A 17887-nucleotide genomic window follows, 5' to 3' on the forward strand; every position below is an offset into this window, starting at 1 on the left:
TTTTATAGGGGAAGAAACAGACTTAGAGTGTTCAGGTGACTGCCAGGGTCACCCGCTGGTAAATGCATTAGAATCCCGCAGTCGAACTCCAGAGCCTGGTCTTCTACTGTGTGCTTACACTGCCTCCGACTTCCCTGTGACCTCTCTAGTTTTATTCCAGACTCTTCCTCTGTGTGCCTTTGTAGAATTGGACAAGATTAAAAAAAAAATTCTCCCTTGTAACTCCTGCCTATGTATAAAATGATATTTTGGCTGATGTTACAGATTGTGGCTTGTTCAACGAGTAGAAAAATATCAAATTCGGAATTTTTGAACTTTACCTTCTCTAGAGAATAGAGAATTGTCTTGCTAATTTATGGATAACAGTGATAATTATAATAAACTCATGTTTTGCCATAAAAGAATGTTATTTATTTAGAAAATAATTATAGGGGCGCCTGGGTGGCTCAGTTGGTTAGGCAACTGCCTTCGGCTCAGGCCATGATCCTGGAGTCCCTGGATCGAGTCCCGCATCGGGCTCCCTGCTCAGCGAGGAGCCTGCTTCTTCCTCTAACCCTCCCCCCTCTGATGTACTCTCTCTCTCTCATTCTCGCTCTCTCAAATAAATAAATCTTTAAAAAAATAATTATAAACATTTATAAAAATATTAAATAAATGCTAGTTACTAAGTTATATCCCCTTCGAAAAGTGCAGTCCATCTTTGTGTGTTGGAATTTAGCTGCAAGAGTGTTCATTGCAACTTTGTTTATAATATAAAAATTTGGAAACAAGCTAAATATCCAGAAAGAAATTGTATTATCTTTATAATTGATAAAAGCATTTTACAGAAATGTCCCTGAGAGCCAAGGCTGGCAAGCTGTTGCTGTGAAGGTCTACACAGTAAATATTTAAAGCCTTGCAGACAGAGAGCCAGTATTGAGGATATTATATAGATACGTAACCATATAAAAATGTAAAAACCTGGTCGAAAGCTGTATAAAAACAGGCATCTGGCTAGATGGGCTGGTTGTAGTTTACTGATTCCTGATTTGGGGTATAATTTTTTTCCACCCTCCCAAGTCCTCATGTAAGCATAGAAAAAACAGCAGGACCATAGTGTCACTGGGTTATGTGATTCTTACTTTATTTACTATCATCTGCCTTCATTTTCCAAGTTTTTACAAATATGAATACTTAACATACTTAGCAAAACAATGCAATTATTATTTTTTTAACAAAACACATTCATCTCTGTACATATTCTTGTAGTCTTTTGTCTCAGTGTTGCAGAACTTTTGGGTTGTAAAGCAGTGGGACTCAAAATGAGACTGCATGTCTTTCCTGACCTCACACTCAAACGAGGGAGTTAGGGAAAAGGTTTGGTTTATTTCTTGCTCTCTTTATTTCAGCCAAGATTTTACATAAAGCAGAAATTGTTTTTAACTCTAGTAGACATTTTTTCTTAAGATTTTTTTTAAAGTTTTAAATATTGAGAGAAGTGTAGAATCACATGCACTTGTAAGAAATAACAGAGATTCTCTATACCCTTCACTAGTTCCCAGAGGGTAACATCTTGCATCACTCTGGTGCAACATCACAACCAGGAAATCAATATTGATAACAATCCAGAGACCTGACTCAGATTTCACAGGTTTTACACGTGCTTATTTGTGCATGTGTGCGTACATGTGTTCGTTCTGTGCACTTTTGTCTCATGTGAAGAGTAACATGACCGCGACTGTGGTCAAGGTGCAGAACTGTTCACCACTAGGTTCCCTTTTATAGTCACAGCCACTCCCTCCCCAGCTGCCCCCCCCACCCCCCGCCCAGCTCTGCCATCTGTTCTCCTTCTCCATAATTTTGTCATTTGGAGCACATTATATGAATCGAACCATAAGGTATGTAACCTTTTCAGATTGACTTTTTCTACTCTGCCAGTTTGTCTTTTAATTGGTGTGGTTAGATCATTCACATTTAAGGTAATTATTGACATGTTAGGGCTTAAGTCTGCCATCTTTTTGCTGTTTCCTCAGCTTTTCATTTCTCTTGTTTCTCATTTCTTCCCTTTCTGTGAGTTAATTGGACTTTTTTTTAAGGTTCTATCTTAAAACTTATTCATAGTTTTTTTTTAAGTGTATTACTTTGTATGATTTTCTTAATGTTGTTCTAGGTATTAAAATATGCATCTGTAACATATCAGTCTACTGGTATCCATGATATTTTACCACCTACCACTTCTGGTCAAGTATAAAAGCCTTACTTTCATTTATGTCCCTCTCTTGTTCCCACTTTTTAAGCACAATTGTCTTAATATTTACATTCATTTAACACCACAGCAGAGTTGGTATTAAACTTTTTGCTTCAACTATCAAATATTATCTTAAAAACTCATAATTTACTATATTTATCCCTATTTTCACCCATTCCTTTGTTCATTTTAATGTTCTAAGCCTTCCGTTATCTTCTATCTTTTGGGCTTTCTATTTAGAAAACTTTTTTGACCTTTAGGTGTCAGTGTGCAAGCCACAAATTCTCTTGTGTTTCTTTATCTGAGAATGTCTTTATTTCCCATTCATTTTTGAGGGATATTTTCACCAAATATAGCTTTTGTGGTTGACAGTTCTTTTCTTTCAGAACTTGAGAAATGTTCTGCCATTTTCTTCTGGCCTCTGTCATTTCAAATGACAGATGTGTTGTCCTTGATGCTTCCCCATAAATAATGTGTCCTGTTTCCCTGGCTGCTTTCAAGATTTTTTTTTTTTTTTTTTGCCTTAGTTTCCAGAAGTTCATTTATGATTATGATGTCTCTTGGTGTGGATTTCTTTGATTTATCTTAACTGGAGTTTGCTCAGCTTCTTCAATCTGTAGGATTGTGTCCTTTACCAACTTTGGAAAGTTTTCAGCCATTATTTCTTTGAATACTTTTTCAGTTCCACTCTCTCTTCTCCTTCTGGGACTTGAGTCATTTGAATGTTATCCCTTTTGTTATTGTTCCGCAGGTCCTTGAGACTCTGTTCATGTTTTTCAGTCAGTTTTCTGTCTTGTTCAGGTTGGGTAAATTCTATGGATCTGTTCTCAAGTTCATTGTTTATGTCCTCTCTCATATCCACTGTACTGTTGAGCCCATCCACTAAGTTATTTCTTTTGGTTATTTTATTTGCCAGTTCTAAAGGTTCCGTTTTTTGTTTTTTTTTTTTTAACTTCTGGTTTTTTGCTGAGATATCCTATTATTTCATTTGTTTCAAGAGAATTTATTATTGCTTATTGAAGCACTTTTATGATGACTGCTTTAAAATCCTTGCCAGATAATTCGAACATCTGATTCATTTCATATAATACACATTTTAATGAAGACAGTATTTAAATCATGAAGCATCAGTTTAATTTTTTCAGGTCCATTTACTCTGTGCCCTGTGTTGTGCTGAGTGCTTTGCATGGATTATTTCATTTAAGATGAACCACAATCCTATCAGGTACTATAGTAGGCAGGAGAGGTCGGCTGTGCTACAGTAACAGTTCCAAAATTGTCACAGCTTAACACAACACAGACTTATTTCTGAGTGTCATCAGTGGTGCAGAGAGAAGAAGTTGTGGCATAGAAATGTCATCATTTTCCATAGGGTCTTTCCTGTTAATGGACCAGAAACAATATGCTGTGGCGTACTTTGGCCATAGAGCTGGAATCTGAAGCAGCTCTGCTTTGTGGAGAGATGTATTTTCTTAAACCTGGCTTACTTTGAATAGGTTCTTGGTGTATTATTTATTCAGAAGTATATTCCATCTTTTCTTCAAAGAGTTTAGTGTGCCACACAAAGAGCTTTGCAGTAGAAGCCTCAAATGGTTAGCCTAGCATTTCAAGATGAAACTTGCACAGCAAAGAGAGAAATAAGGGAAACCATCAGGCTAAGGAGGGGGCGGCAAGGAAAGAGAAGAGCACCTAATGAAACAGAGGTAGTGAGTGTGCTCCGTACCAAGTGAGCGTTCCAGCAAACGCAACTCAGTAGCTAAACTAAAGCTCAGTCCGCCAGTAGTTTGTTCCTTTGAAGTGAAGATCGCATGTAAATCACCGTACCCTGGGCCTGAGCCTGGGCCTGGCATGTAATAGCAGTTAATTAGTGTCATTGCTGTTTTTCTTTTTGCTACCATTATTTATAAATGTGCCTCCTAAAGAGATGCCCGTTCACGTCTGGCTCACTTCTTGCAGATATCATGATCAGAATGCCTTGAATATGTTAGCTATATTAATTTTAATAAGTGGATGGACAAGTAGCTCAACCTATTTAAAATAAACCTACATGCAATTTATGTTAAATGAGAAATGAATATTAAAATAAAATGCAGCTTCTGGATGCATCAGCCACCAGGATTGTTCTTTTTCAATTTTGTTAAAATGAAAACCAGTCATTGTGAGAAATCAGGAGATAGCTTTTTTTTTTAATCAGAAAATGCATCACACAAAAATTATTTATTTATCTTTTCTGGTGGGTAGAACATTGTGAATCATTTATTGAAACTTAAATTGATTTTTTACATGTATTAATTTTAATAAACAAATTTAGAGCAACTAAAATGGTAATGTACCTTGTTATGAGATTGATTGCTGAGAAAAATGGAGCATGGGGTTATAATATATCCTTCCAAATAGCCTTTGGATCAAAAATTTGCTCTTTCATTTAATGAGCTATTAATATTAACAGGTTTTGCTGATTATTGCATCACCCAGGCATGGATAAACATTCTCTTTGAAGCATATATTATAAAAATTATATGTTTGGAAACTTAGTAGAAACTTTCTGAATGCAAATACAGATTTGTGAACCTGTATTTCTGCCATTTGTTAGAGATTGAAAAGATGAACATGACTCTGGTATGACATATCTTTGAACAGAATTTATAATTTCACTACCTAGGAGAGAAATTATTTTAGGCAGTCCAAGATGGACTGATTGATCATTTTATTTATTTGGCAAATATTTATCGAGTGCTTTTATCTTCTGGGTGCTGGGCTATACCAGTCTTTGATGAAGGAGGCAGACAGTAAACAAAAACTTACATATTTGGTGGTAATAAATGTTGTAGATAAAAATAACATTGGATTAAGGGACTCTGGAGCGGGCCGAGGTGCTGTTTCATCCCGGTGGTCAGGGAGGGCCTCTCTAATAAGATGACATTTGAGTAAATATATGGGAGAAAGGTCTTGTGGATAAAAGGAATAGCAAACACAATACCTTCAAGTAGGGTTGCTGGATCCGTCTTTGAGGATGCAAGTGGGGCTGAGTGTTAGGAAATGAAGTAGTGAGTGGCCAGAACACAGAGCCTATACATCAATTTATGGACTTGGTTTTTACTCTGAGTAAGATGGGAAGCCATTGGAGGCTGTGGTTTTAGTGAGAGCGCTCTGGATGCTGTTTGAATGAAGTCTTGGAGACAGCAAGTAAGAAGCAGCAAGACCAGTTAGGAGGCTTTGGCAGAGCTCTAGCTGGAGGTGATGAAAGATTTAGGGTAGTTTTTGAAATAGAGCCAATAGATTTCTTGACTAGGACATGGGGGTGTAAATGAAAGAGAGGAATTAAGGGTGGAGTTGTGAACTGAGATAGGATAAGACTCTGGCTAGCACTGGTTTTGGTGCTTACACTGGGTAAGATGTTGGTGGTGGGATAAATCAGAAGTTCCATTTTGGCTATTTTAAGTTGGATATGTCAATTAGGCATCCAAGTGGAAATGTCAAGTATGTAGTTGGATAAAGAAGACTAGTGCATGGGCTGGAGATAATTTTGGGGGGGCTGGTGTGCGCCTGGGTGGCTCAGTTGGTTGAGTGTCCAGCTCTTGATTTCGGCTCAGGTCATGATCCCAGAGTCATGAGATCGAGCCCCACATTGGGCTTTGCACTCAATGTGGAGTCTGCTTGAGATTCTCTCTCCCCCTGTGCCTCTGTCCCACCCCCGCCTTACACGTCCTCTCTCAAAATAAATAAAATCTTAAAAAAAAAAGTTTTTTGTTTTTTTTTTTAAGATTTTGTTAGAGAGCAAGTGTGCATGAACAGTGGGGAGGGGCAGAGGGAGAGAGAGAAGCAGGGCGAGCCTGATGCAGGACTCCATCCCAGGACCCTGGGATCATGACCTGAGCTAAAGGCAGACACCTAACTGAGCCACCCAGGTGCCCCATGAGATAAGAATTTTTGAGTCAGCATTTAGATGGTGTTTAAAACCATGAAACTGGATGAGATCATTTAGGGCCTGAGGTCAGATAAATGAGAAGCCTGATACCTGGACCCGAGGGGTACTACAGCATTTTTGAGATCTGAGAGATGAAGGGAAATCGGCAAAGGGCACTGAGAAGGAGTAGCCAGTGAGATAGGAAGAAAGCCAAATGAGAGTGGTGCCCGAGAAGCTGAGGGAGGAATGCATCTCAGGAGGAAGGGCATGGCCAGCTGTGGCAAATGCCATGGAGAGGAGTAAGAAAAGGACCTCTAGGGACTGACCCTTGAATCTGCAAAGGTGAGTCCATTCGCCATCCATATAGGAGCAGTTGTGGTGGCTTATGGCAGTGGAGGTGGTGTGGGGCCCTACTGGAATGGGCTCGAGAGAGATTGGGTTGGCAGAATGTCTTTGGTGCTCTCAGAACTTCTTGTACTGCGTGTCTCGCAATGGTGATATCTAGAATGCTTATAAGGGACATATTTATTGAGTGGCTGTTAGGGAGATAATGTGTATTTAGCCCTTGTCCTGTCATGAGAAGGCATTCATTAAGCATGTTGCTGCCGCTACTTTGTTATTTTTACCTACTTCGGTGCCGGGTACTTTCATGAGGGCGGGGCCCCTGTCCCTGGGGTCTCACTAGCAGAGCTGCTTGTGAATGAATAAATGAATTGATTTCATGAATCCTTACAACATTTATATGAAACTGGCATTCTGTTCTTATTTTGGAGATGGTGAAACCAGGACTTTGAGAGGTCCCTTTGTCAGAAACAGGTATCGAGGACCTCCTGACTCAAGCTGAGAACTGTTTTATCAAGCAGAATAATGGTAAGCAGAGTAATGATCCCCAAAGATGTCTGTGTCCCAGTCCCTGGAACCTGTGAATATTTATGTTACATGGCAAGAGAAATTAAGGTTGCTGATGGAATTAAGGTTGCTAATCAACCAACTATAAAATAGGGAGTGTTCCGGATGATCCAGGTGGGACCACTGTAGTCACAAGAGTCTCCACAAGTGGATGAGAGAGGTAAAGGAGGCCAGAGTGATGTGATGTGGGAAGATCTTGACCCACCTTTGCTGGCTTTGCGGGTACAGGAAGGAGGGGGCCCACAGCCAAGGAATGCAGGTGGCCTCTAGAAGCTGGAAAAGATGAGGAAACAGATTCTCCCCTAGAGCCTCCAGAGGAATGCCGCTCTTCTGGCATCTTGATTTTTGCCCGGTGGTATCTATACTGGACTGTAAGACACCAAATTTGTGTTGTTCCAAGCCACTGAGTGTGATAATTTGTTACAGCAGCCATAGGAAACAAATACAGTAAATAATGTGATTGGATGATCTTATTCCCTTAGCACTTTTCATTCAGCACAGAAAACTGTTGTAATGAAACTGCTAACGGATCTTCTGGTGCACGGGTGGCGCCACTCTAGATAACTAGTAGGGACCCTCTGGTGCACAGGTGGCGCCACTCTAGATAACTAGGGAGCCTCTGGTGCACAGGTGGTGTCACTTTAGGTAAGTAGTAGGGACCCTCTGGTGCACAGGTGGCGTCACTTTAGGTAACTACCCTGTGATCTCACCACTGTGTCCCTCACTCTATAAAAATTGTGGGTTGAGGTCCAGGCTTGGTGGAGAGTATGTGGTGGAGAATAGGAGCAGAGAATAGCAGCGTAGTGCCCTGGATTGTTTTTCTGCCCGCCCTGTCACTCCTATCAGTAGGTTACCCTGAATAAAACTCTGTGTAAATGGTATGGAGTGGCTTCCTTCATTTTTGGTATTATAGTGCCTTCCGAGTCTGGAGATCCTTTACTGACCCTCTTCTAGCTTCTAGGGTTAGCTCCTTTAGGTGTTTGCCGGCTTCCATTCCCCCTTTGTTTCCTAATAACAGTATTCACACTTGGATGTGTTTGAAAACATTTTCTTAGTGATGTGGCAAAATCAAAAGTTATGTATCTTCGTTTTTTGAAGTACTATAAAACAGAGGTAATTAGATTTGGATAATTTTCTCTCTTTAAATGACAGTGAACTTTACCAAGATAGTTCTCATTTTTCATTATTTCTTATTTTTCATATCCCTTACAGCCTCCTCTAGATTTTTTTCTCTGTGAATGCTTCCGAAAAATATGTTTCAGTGTGGGAATTTGTGCTATGAGTGTTCTGAGTCCTTGAAGTGTCCTTGAGGCAGATCTGCTGGAGGGAGCAGTGCTGGGAGGAGTTAATCTCCACTTGGTAGGGGGAGGATAGAAGACGAAGAGTGAGTGTAGCTGGTCATACTCACCCGGGCAGGGGCGGAGCTGTTGCTGCCTATTTCTCTAGTGAATGGGAGTAGTAAAACCTCAGAGGCAACTTTGGGGAGAGGTGAGTGCTGTGTCTAAACAGCTCCCCCTTCCGGATGATTCCAGTTGCCTCGAGAGTCTCTCACTTGGGGCTGTTAAGTTCTGGAATTGCTCTTTCCTTTTATACTGTCTTCAGGGCTGATTTGGGGGAAGAGGCCAGCAGCCCACGCAAGCTCTGTCTTGGCAGGAGCTGTGTTGTGTATCAGTCAGTGTTCTGTAGAGAAACAGAACCAGCAGGCTGAGAGAGAGAGAAAATCCGAGAGAGGTCAGTGGGATCTGAGAGAGAGAAAGAGATTTATTATAAGGAATTGGCTCATGTGATTATGGAGTTGGCAAGTCCCCAAATCTGCAGGGTGAGTCAGCAAGCTGGAGACCCAAGAGAGCCAGTGGTTTCACAGGCTTGACACCAAGAAAGAGCCTATGTTTCAGTTCAGATTTGAATACTGGAAAAAAAGCTGCCCAGGGTCAGCCCTTTAGTTCTATTCAGGCCTTCAACTGATTGGATGAGCCCCACCCATATTGGGAGGGACCATCTGCTTTAATCAGTCTACCAATTTAAATGTTAATCTCCTCCAAAAACACCCTCATAGAAACACCTAGAATTATGACTGACAAATAGTGGACATTCTATGGCCCAGTCAGGTTGACACAAAATCATCACAAGCCTTAAGAGTTTTGTTCTTTTCCTATAGTCATATCTTCTTTAATTAAGACCATCAACAATGGTACATTGTTTTCCATTGTCTTGTCTTTTACCTTGACTAAAACTTATAAATCAGTTGTGAAAAATAAGGTGATAATAGACACCTATGAGTTTCCTGTTGCTTCTCTTCATTGTTAAGTGTCATGTTGGCTTTGGATTCAAATATTCGTTCTCAGCTTTTCAAGAAAGAAACCTTTTTATTTACTGAAAGTTTTTTTTTTCTTTTAAAGAATCGGAAATGAGGATTGAACTTTATAAATGCTATTTCAGTATCTGTCATTGTGGTTCTACTGTTTTTCTTCTTCGGCCTATTAAATGATGAAATCAGATTTCTTAATATCCATTTTTTGCATTTCTGTAATATTTGCTCTTAAAAGTTTTCTATTAATACATGCCGGGTTTAATTTATTATATTCTATTTAGAATTTTTACATTTAAGTACTGACATGAGGTGACTGAACTGTTTTTTTTTTTTTCCCCTATTATGTTTGGGAGTTTTGGTGTCAGCGTTATGCTACCTGTTTTTTTTTTTTTTAAAGAGTTTATTTATTTGAGGCATGTGTATGCAAGCGGGAGTTGGGGCAGAGACAGAGGGAGAGAGAGAGACTCCAAGCAGACTCTTCACTGAGCACAGAGCCCAATGTGGGGCTCAATCTCATGACTTGAGGGGAAGTGAAGAGTCAGCCTCTTAACCGGCAGAGCCACCCAGGCACCCCTACCATCTTTTCAAAATGAATTGGGAAATTTTTATTATTTCCCTATTATAGGGCAGTTTAAATAGCTTAGGGACTTTCTGTTTGAGGGTTTTTAATAGAACATGTGAAAACAGTCCCTCTGCAGGAGATGGGTAGTACTGGGATGACTTTTATTTTCTCAGTGTATTCTGTGGTTATCTTACTCTATTGTTTTTAGATTTATTTATTTATTTATTTGTTTATTTGAGAGTAAGAGAGAGAGAGAGAGCATGAGGCGGGAGGGTCAGAGGGAGAAGCAGACTCCCCACTGAGCAGAGAGCCCGATGAGGGACTCAATACTGGGACTCCCAAGATCATGACCTGAGCCGAAGGCAGTCGCTTAACCAACTTAGCCACCCATGTGCTCTTATTCTATTGTCTTTAAAAAGTGCTAGCCATTGGACTTATTAATGATTCCGTGTTCTGGTTTACTATTGCATTCTTACTTTTCACCTTTCTGAATGTTCTCCGGTTCCCTGCAGTGCCCCCCCTTCCTGCTACCAGCATTTTCTTGGTCCTGCAGTACTTACGGTTGGGACTCTCAGACTTTCAATAATGCCGTGCCACACATTAGCAGCTTTTGGTCTCTGCCGGTAGGAGACAGATGTGGACAGATGGTGGCCAGGGCTGAAAGTGCAGGCGTGGGGAAGTAGTGGGCAGAGGTTGCAGACGGTCACCTCCTGGAGAAGACAGTCCCTAAGGGGTGGGTTAGGCATCTGGTTGAGTGGGACAGGTTCTGGGTCATGGGCGTGGAGGGTTGGTGGGTGAGCTAAAGCATCTTTTTACTTTCGTTCAGATTATATTTCCGTGAAGCAAATCAAGGCGTGTCATGAACTCACATTCATATTCAGCATATGTATCAGTTTCTCCTTGATTCTGGTTAATACTTTGTCTTAATTGTTATTACTGTTGTAGGTTTTTAATCTTTATCTGTTTCTTCATGGAAGTTTTTGAGAAGCTCTCTGAGACTTTGGTTGGGGGTGACCAGCAGGGTGCTTCTTTGCGTTTGGAATATGGAGTGTACAATTGAAAGATGTTTGAGAAGTATTTAATGTGCTCTAAAGCATAAAATAATCTCAGGGACTGGGGCATTTTCCTTGTCCATATAACAATAAGCATATAAATTATAAATGTTTTTCATGAAAATTGAGTTTATAAGGTCTCTGCTATTGTAATTAGGTGATAGAGCTTCATTTCTGTACAATTATTATTCTAATTTCTGCTGTTTCAGAATAGCTATTCCCTTCCCTCAGTTTAGTGCCTCCACCTCCCAGGCTCCCTCCACCCCCTCCCACCCCCCTTCCCCTGTCTATAAAATAACACATAGTTTAGATGATCTCTGCAGTTCCTTTTGCTGATAGCTTATGATTTGGATTTTCCTGAGTGGAAATCTAAATGAGAATGCCTTAGAAAAGCTTCTTACTAAACTCGGTCTGCTGGTATCACGTACTTTTGTTTTCACTGGTCTTTATTAGGTACCCACAGTTTTGTTAGGTGAATTTCAGAACAATGAAAAGGCATAAACCCTGCTTCTCAGGATCTTGTGATCACCAAGGGATATTGGGAAGAAAGGAAAAGAGGGTTATGTTGGCTTTAGTGGCGGATATTGTCCACCTGAATGGCATACCTTGAAGATTGGTGAGGTTATTCCATATGGCTGGAAGGAAATGAAAAGCTTATTTGCTTTTTTCATCCCCCCCCCCCCGTATATTCTTATCGCTTTCCCAATATAAAATAAATGATGGGAGTTGATCCTGTTTATGGTATGTGGCTCAGGGCCTGGGAACCTTCACCTTATTTTTTTCCTTCTTGAATTGAACATGAAATTCTGATGCTACAGGGCAGAGGAGAGACCAGGGTTTATGAAGACTGCATAGCTTGTGAATCTTAAGTAGAGCTCTTCAATTATTAGAGGCTCAACTTTTTCTCACTTTTCCACTCAGAGTGTTACGGTAAGGAAAGCAGCTTTAAGAGATAAGAATCTTAGTTCAGTAGATAGAGTTTTGAAGAGGATGTTGAACAATGGCTTCAAAAACAGCATTTATTTCTATAATAAATGTAATACATGTTTATCTTAGAAAGATAGAAAATATTGGCAATAGCTCACAGTAGTGATTATTTGTTATTTTCTGTAATGGTTGCGGCAACCCTGTGATGTAGGTCGTGCTGTCATTCCCCCAGTCGACAGATGAAGAAACTGAAGCTTAGGAAGGTCACTATTTTGCTGCTTATTCTTCTGATTTTTTCCCCCCGCATAAACTTGTTCAATAAAATTTGGATCATGCAAAACAGGTTTTATGACCTACTTTTTCAACTAATAAGACATTTTAAGAATACTTCCCTTTGTTATTAAAAGTCTTTGAAAACAGATTTTAATGTCTGTATAACATTTAATCTTATGAAATTTATTTAACCCAGGATTTCTTAACCTTGGGACTATTGGCATTTTTGGCAGGATAATTTTTGTTCTGGGAGATTGTCCTGTACATTGTAGGATATTTAGCATCATCTCTGGCCTCTACCTACTAGATGCCAGCAGCACTTTCTCCTCCCGCTCAGGTGTGATAACAAAAATGGCTCCAGATATTGCCAAATAAATGTCTTGAGGGGATAAAATTACCCTTGGTTTGAGAACCCCTTATGTAACCATATATATTTTATGCTTTTAGAAATATATGGATATGATGGTGCCTGGGTGGCTCAATCATTTAAGCGTCTGATTCTTGGTTTTGGCTCAGGTCATGATCTCAGGGTTGTGAGATCGAGTCCTGTGTCAGGCTCCACTCTGGCTGTGGGAGGCTGCTTATGATTCTCCTTCTCCCTCTCCCCCTCTCCGAAAAAGTAAATAAATAAAATAAATATATATGGATATGAATAGACTCATTGTGAATTATCTAGACGAAAAAGTAGACCCATGTCATCTAGATTATATTTATCAGCTCTAATTTCAGCTACTTTTCTTTGGTTAATATGTTTTCCGTAATAGCAGTATTGTTTGAAAGTCAAAATTTAACAACCATTATTTGCTTCATATAATTGCTTCTCTGTCACCAGTCTGATGGAAAGGCATCCTGGGAGCTTTGACCACAGTTGTTTTATTGTGGATGAATTCCATTATCTCCATGTCACTTTCTTAAAAAGTTTGGTCATTGAGGCAGCTATAATACCTTGTGTTATTAATGGAAACCAGAAGTTACTCTTTCAGCTTGTTTATGTAGTTTTCTTGATATGTTTTGACATTTTGGAAGGATATATAAAGCCATCTTTCCTACCCAGCCATCTTTTTGTGTAAAGAAAATTATTTTCTGTAATAGAACTCTAGCCTACAATAATTAATGGTTGCACTTGCCCTTTTAAGGAGGTAGCATTCATTTGTGGGGAGAGGGTGGTAAGCAAAACAGGGCTCATTGGAATCATTAGTCCTTGATTAATTATGAATCTTATGTTCAGGGTCTTTATGCAGTTTTTTCTCATCATAGATCTCTTTTATTCTTTCGTGTGAAGTTCAAGATTGACATGATATATTTGGGGATGCCCTGTAATGTGCATGTATATGTATGTATGTTTACTGATAACATTATAGTTTTAAATAGATGTGTTTACACAATAAAATATATAGTTCTTAATCTTTGTCGATAATACCCTGTTGTAGTGAATAGAATAAGTCTGTTTCTTAAAAATTTGTTAGTTATGTTTTTGAGACTCAAATTATGTGTTTTGATTGACTTATAGTATAGTTTGAATGATGCTTTTTTAAAAAAAATTATTTGTATTTGGCTCAACTGTTTTATTTTTCTGTTCTCCCTCTGTCTTCTCTATTAAGTAGTGATCATAAAGATTTCAGTATGTCATGGGACTTCTTTCAAAGTGAATTATTTGGGGACGCCTGGTGGCTCAATCGGTCGAGTGTTCAACTCTTGATTCTAGCTCAGGTCATGATCTCAGGGTAGTGAGACCAAGTTCCATGTCAGGTTCTGTGCTGGCTCTGGAGTCTGCTTGGGATTCCCTCCCTCCCTTTTTCCCTCTCTCCCTCTCCCCCCACCCCCACCAAACAACAAATAATAACAAAAAAAACCCACAAATAATTCACTTTGTAAAGAAAGAAAAAATTTTCAAATACAGATTTTCTATAATTCAAATGTTCGGATACTAGATTTCAGTAGTTTTTTAAGCATCAAACTTACAAAGGTGCCTACCAGTTTTGAATATTTCAGTTCCCCTTAAGCTAATTAGAATTCTATAGAGAATATTCTGGCTTTTCTTTTATACCTTCATACCCATGGTTGATGATTCTTTTGCTTTTTATTAACACTTGGTTTTTTTACCCTGGAAGTTCAGGCTGCATTCTTTTTTTAAACGACTTTTTTTTTTTGGATGTTGGTAGTGTTCCTGTTGTATCTGGCTTTAAAGCATTGGATATTAAAAAGATTTGCCCCTCGTCAGATGCAGTGGTGACGTGAGGCCAAGTAAACCATTCATCTTATCACAGTTCCTGAATGTTCAGCTGAGGTCTTTCTCATTAGGTGAACCTGGATGGGGATAAAGGCCATCTCTGGTAGAGTGAGGTTGTGATTCGTTAGGGAGTGCTCACCTGCTGGTATTTTCCACTAGCTTAACTCATGTCTTACAAGATAGCTCACCTCTCCCTTTCAGTATTTCTCGTATTTTATTTTTGGGAAAAAAAAGAAACAGAACATAAAAAAACAGTGCATTTTAATAAAGAAATAGTATCCAGAAATTTTAAGTTCTGTATTGAGTAACAATAAAAAATGTAACGATCTCTCGTTAACTCCCTGAATACATGTGACACACATTTTTTAAAAGTAAAATTCAAGTCTTCCTTTGGACTGTAACAGTGGTATATAAAATGTACTGATGTGTGGGAGATATGGAGAAAGTTAAAAGAGGATGAAGAATTGGTTATAAACACCAAAAAAGTTTTTTCTTGTACATGAATTTTAAATTATCAGGTGCAAAGTGCAATATTCTTGTGGGTGTACACATCTAAGTTAGGTGATAGGACTTCTGCCATGAAAATTCACCCTACAGTGTTAGTAACAAATCACTAAATAGTTTTTCAGGCAGAAATTAATTGCCTTAATCTGTTATCCACAAAAGTAATTTTTTTGCTTTTAATTTCAAAACTCCATAGGAATGACTGTGATATGAAATTTATTTTCATATAGTGTTTTAGAATCCTACATAGGATGGTTTAAAGGACTTGTCTTTAATTAAAAGTGCTCTACACTTAGTGAAAATCCGTGTTAGTTGAAGAATTGATTCTTTTTAAAGGAAAGCTGCAAATTTTTCTTGTATGGGTAAATGTCACTCTATTCATATCTTCGCTTAGCTGCAAGTCAAGACTTGTACTATTCCACTAGGTTGTCATAGAAACGCAGTTAACTGTCATCTCAACTCAGACTGTTGATGGTTTTATTTGTAGGTTTGCAAGATTATTAAAATTTAACAAAAATTATTGATTTGCCTTTTATTAACACTGGGTTATTTTCCATGGAAATTAAAACTGCACAAAACCTTTCTTTCTGCTTAAATTTTTTTAAAGGTAAAACTATATTAAATCTGCTTGATTTTTTTTCTTAAATTGTGTTTAAAATGTGATATATAGTCTGCAGCAGTAGAATAACCTCCATGAATTGTATTTTTGAATCATTTTCCATTTTCTTTGTTTACAGCAAGCAGAAAAAAAAAGCCTTAAAAATTCACCTTTAGCCTGCTTTTTAACTTAACATAAAAGATACCTGTCAGAAAAGCATGCAATGCTACATCAAGTGCCTAATATTGGAGTTTTCATTTTATTTATGGTTTGAAGCCTAGCACAAATGCTTCAGTGAGCTGTGTTGTGCAAGTATTTACTTTTGTATATTTATGTGAGAGAAATTATTTCGTTTTCACTTATGAATAAGACAGGCAAGCCTTATTTACAGTAACTTTATCTAATGGTCCGTGGATGAGTGCTTTTATGCAAAACAGTCAAGAGGCTAGAATTAACTTTTCACATTGGATGCACATTTGATGTCCAGACTTGAGCAACATGTGGTATCTTATTATAAAGACTAGCATTCAGGATTCAATTTGTATTTAACACATTTACTTCAGAAGGCACATGTCATCTTTGCCACATTTAATGTTAACTTTGATTTCCATTTCTTGCTTGTAGGCACATAAATAGAAGTGTTTATTTGTTGCTTTTTGTCATTTTCCTTTTTGTAGGTTTTTTTAGACGTGGTTAATTCACTATTTTTAACAACAGGTCACCTTTGACATATGATGGCTCCTTGGGTTGATTATCGTCAATTATCTTTTTAAAGAAGTATAGGTATTTTATTTTATTTTATTTTGTTTTATTTTATTTTTTATGTGGAGTCCAATGTGGGGCTCGAACTCACAACCCTGAGATTGAGACCTGGGCTGAGATCAAGGGTCAGATGCTTAACCACCTGAGCCATCCAGGTGCCCCAAGAAGTATAGGTCTTTTAGATAACCATGCTTGTTAAACTTCCTTTTATTGCTATTTGTTCTTAAAGTTATTCTTGGAAGGTTAGCAGTGAATACATCATTTTTGATTTTTATGCTCTTGCTAAAATAAACAACTAATAGCTTTATATAGTGGGGTAAGAAAATTTGACAGCTCATCAGAGACATGGAATACTGATTTTTTTAAAGATTTTATTTATGAGAGAGAGAGAGAGGAAGTGAGAAAGCACGAGTAGGGGTGGGGTAGAGAGGGAGAAGCAGACACCCACTCCCACCCCAACCCCGTTGCTGAGCAGGGAGCCTGATGTTAGGCTCAATCCCAGGACCCTGGGATCATAACCTGAGCCGAAGGCAGACGCTTAACCAACTGAGCCACCCAGGCGCCCCTACTGATTTTTTTTAAACCCGATTTACTGCTCTTGAAATTTTATTACTTTTTTAGCTAGCCTGCAGGATGGCCCCCAATGATCCTCACCTATCATTCCTGCTATTGTGACCTCACCTCCCACACTGAATTGTGGCTGACCTGTATGATCAATAGAATACTGCAGGAGTGTGACCTCTTAGGCTAGGTCATATTCAACTTTGCTTTTTCTTGGATCACTCACTGTGGGGGAAGTCACTTTCCATGTTCTGAGGACACTCTGGCAACCCAAACAGAGGTCCATGAAGTGAGGAACTGAAGCCTCCTGTCCACATCCAGCACCAACTTACCTACCGTTTGAGTGAGCCATTGTGGAAGCAGATACCCTAACCCCAGTCAAGCGTTCAGATGGTTGCAGCCTCAGCGGACATCTTGCCTGAAACCCCGTGAGAGACCTTAAGTCTGAACCACCCAGCTAAGCCTCCTGTATTGCTTACCCATAGAACTGTTAAATTCATATTTTAATAGTTAAAATTAAAATCATACATATTTATTGTTTTAAATCAGTAAGCTTTGGCATAATATGTATGTAGCAGTAGATAACTAATGTACCTGCTAAATACATTTTTAAACATTTCCTATTGATCACACAGTTCATAGTTATTTGTAGGCATAGAAATTGTGGAGGCTTTGTAGCCTTATTTTCTGTTGTGATTTGTAGCATCATTTTCATAGGCAGTAGGGTAGTGTGTTATACAATCATTAACTTTAGGGCATTCATAACAACTTGAATTTTGGCTTTGTATATGTGTCTTGATGAAATTAAAATTTTAATCATCATTTTGTACTAAAAATCTATAAAATGGAATAATTATATTTAACTCTCCAGTGTTTGTTTTTTTTAAAGTCAAGAGAATGGAGGCATCTAATGTTAAGCCTGCTTCATGGTGTTTGATGAGTGTCATCCTTCCCATGCAATGATTCAGTTCTGTGCCCCAGAGGTAAAGACTTCTCTTGGCATTTGAGTTTGCATCTCTGCCTGGTGTGTCCTGTCAGTCATAATCTTCACCAGGCCCAGCACT

At 38.7% G+C, this 17887-nt stretch overlaps 1 protein-coding gene across 3 annotated transcripts in view; it reads left to right on the forward strand.

Moving 5' to 3' along the window:
• Positions 1-17887, forward strand: part of VPS41 (VPS41 subunit of HOPS complex) — a 199506-nt gene that overhangs the window by 15386 nt on the left and 166233 nt on the right. The window contains exon 1 of one of the 3 annotated variants that reach the window (XM_088018676.1): positions 6917-7004. The exons of the other annotated variants lie outside the window; for them this stretch is intronic. Within the exon in view, the coding sequence (XP_087874802.1) occupies positions 7002-7004 (3 nt within the window). The 5' untranslated portion in view covers positions 6917-7001. Of the gene's footprint in view, positions 1-6916; positions 7005-17887 lie in introns of those variants that run through there. 3 annotated transcript variants of the gene reach the window in all.

This window comes from Eumetopias jubatus, unplaced genomic scaffold (assembly GCF_037043125.1).
Source record: "Eumetopias jubatus isolate StellerSeaLion01/CBP00866 unplaced genomic scaffold, mEumJub1_p1.0 scaffold_14, whole genome shotgun sequence".
Classification (NCBI taxonomy): Eukaryota; Metazoa; Chordata; class Mammalia; order Carnivora; family Otariidae; genus Eumetopias; species Eumetopias jubatus.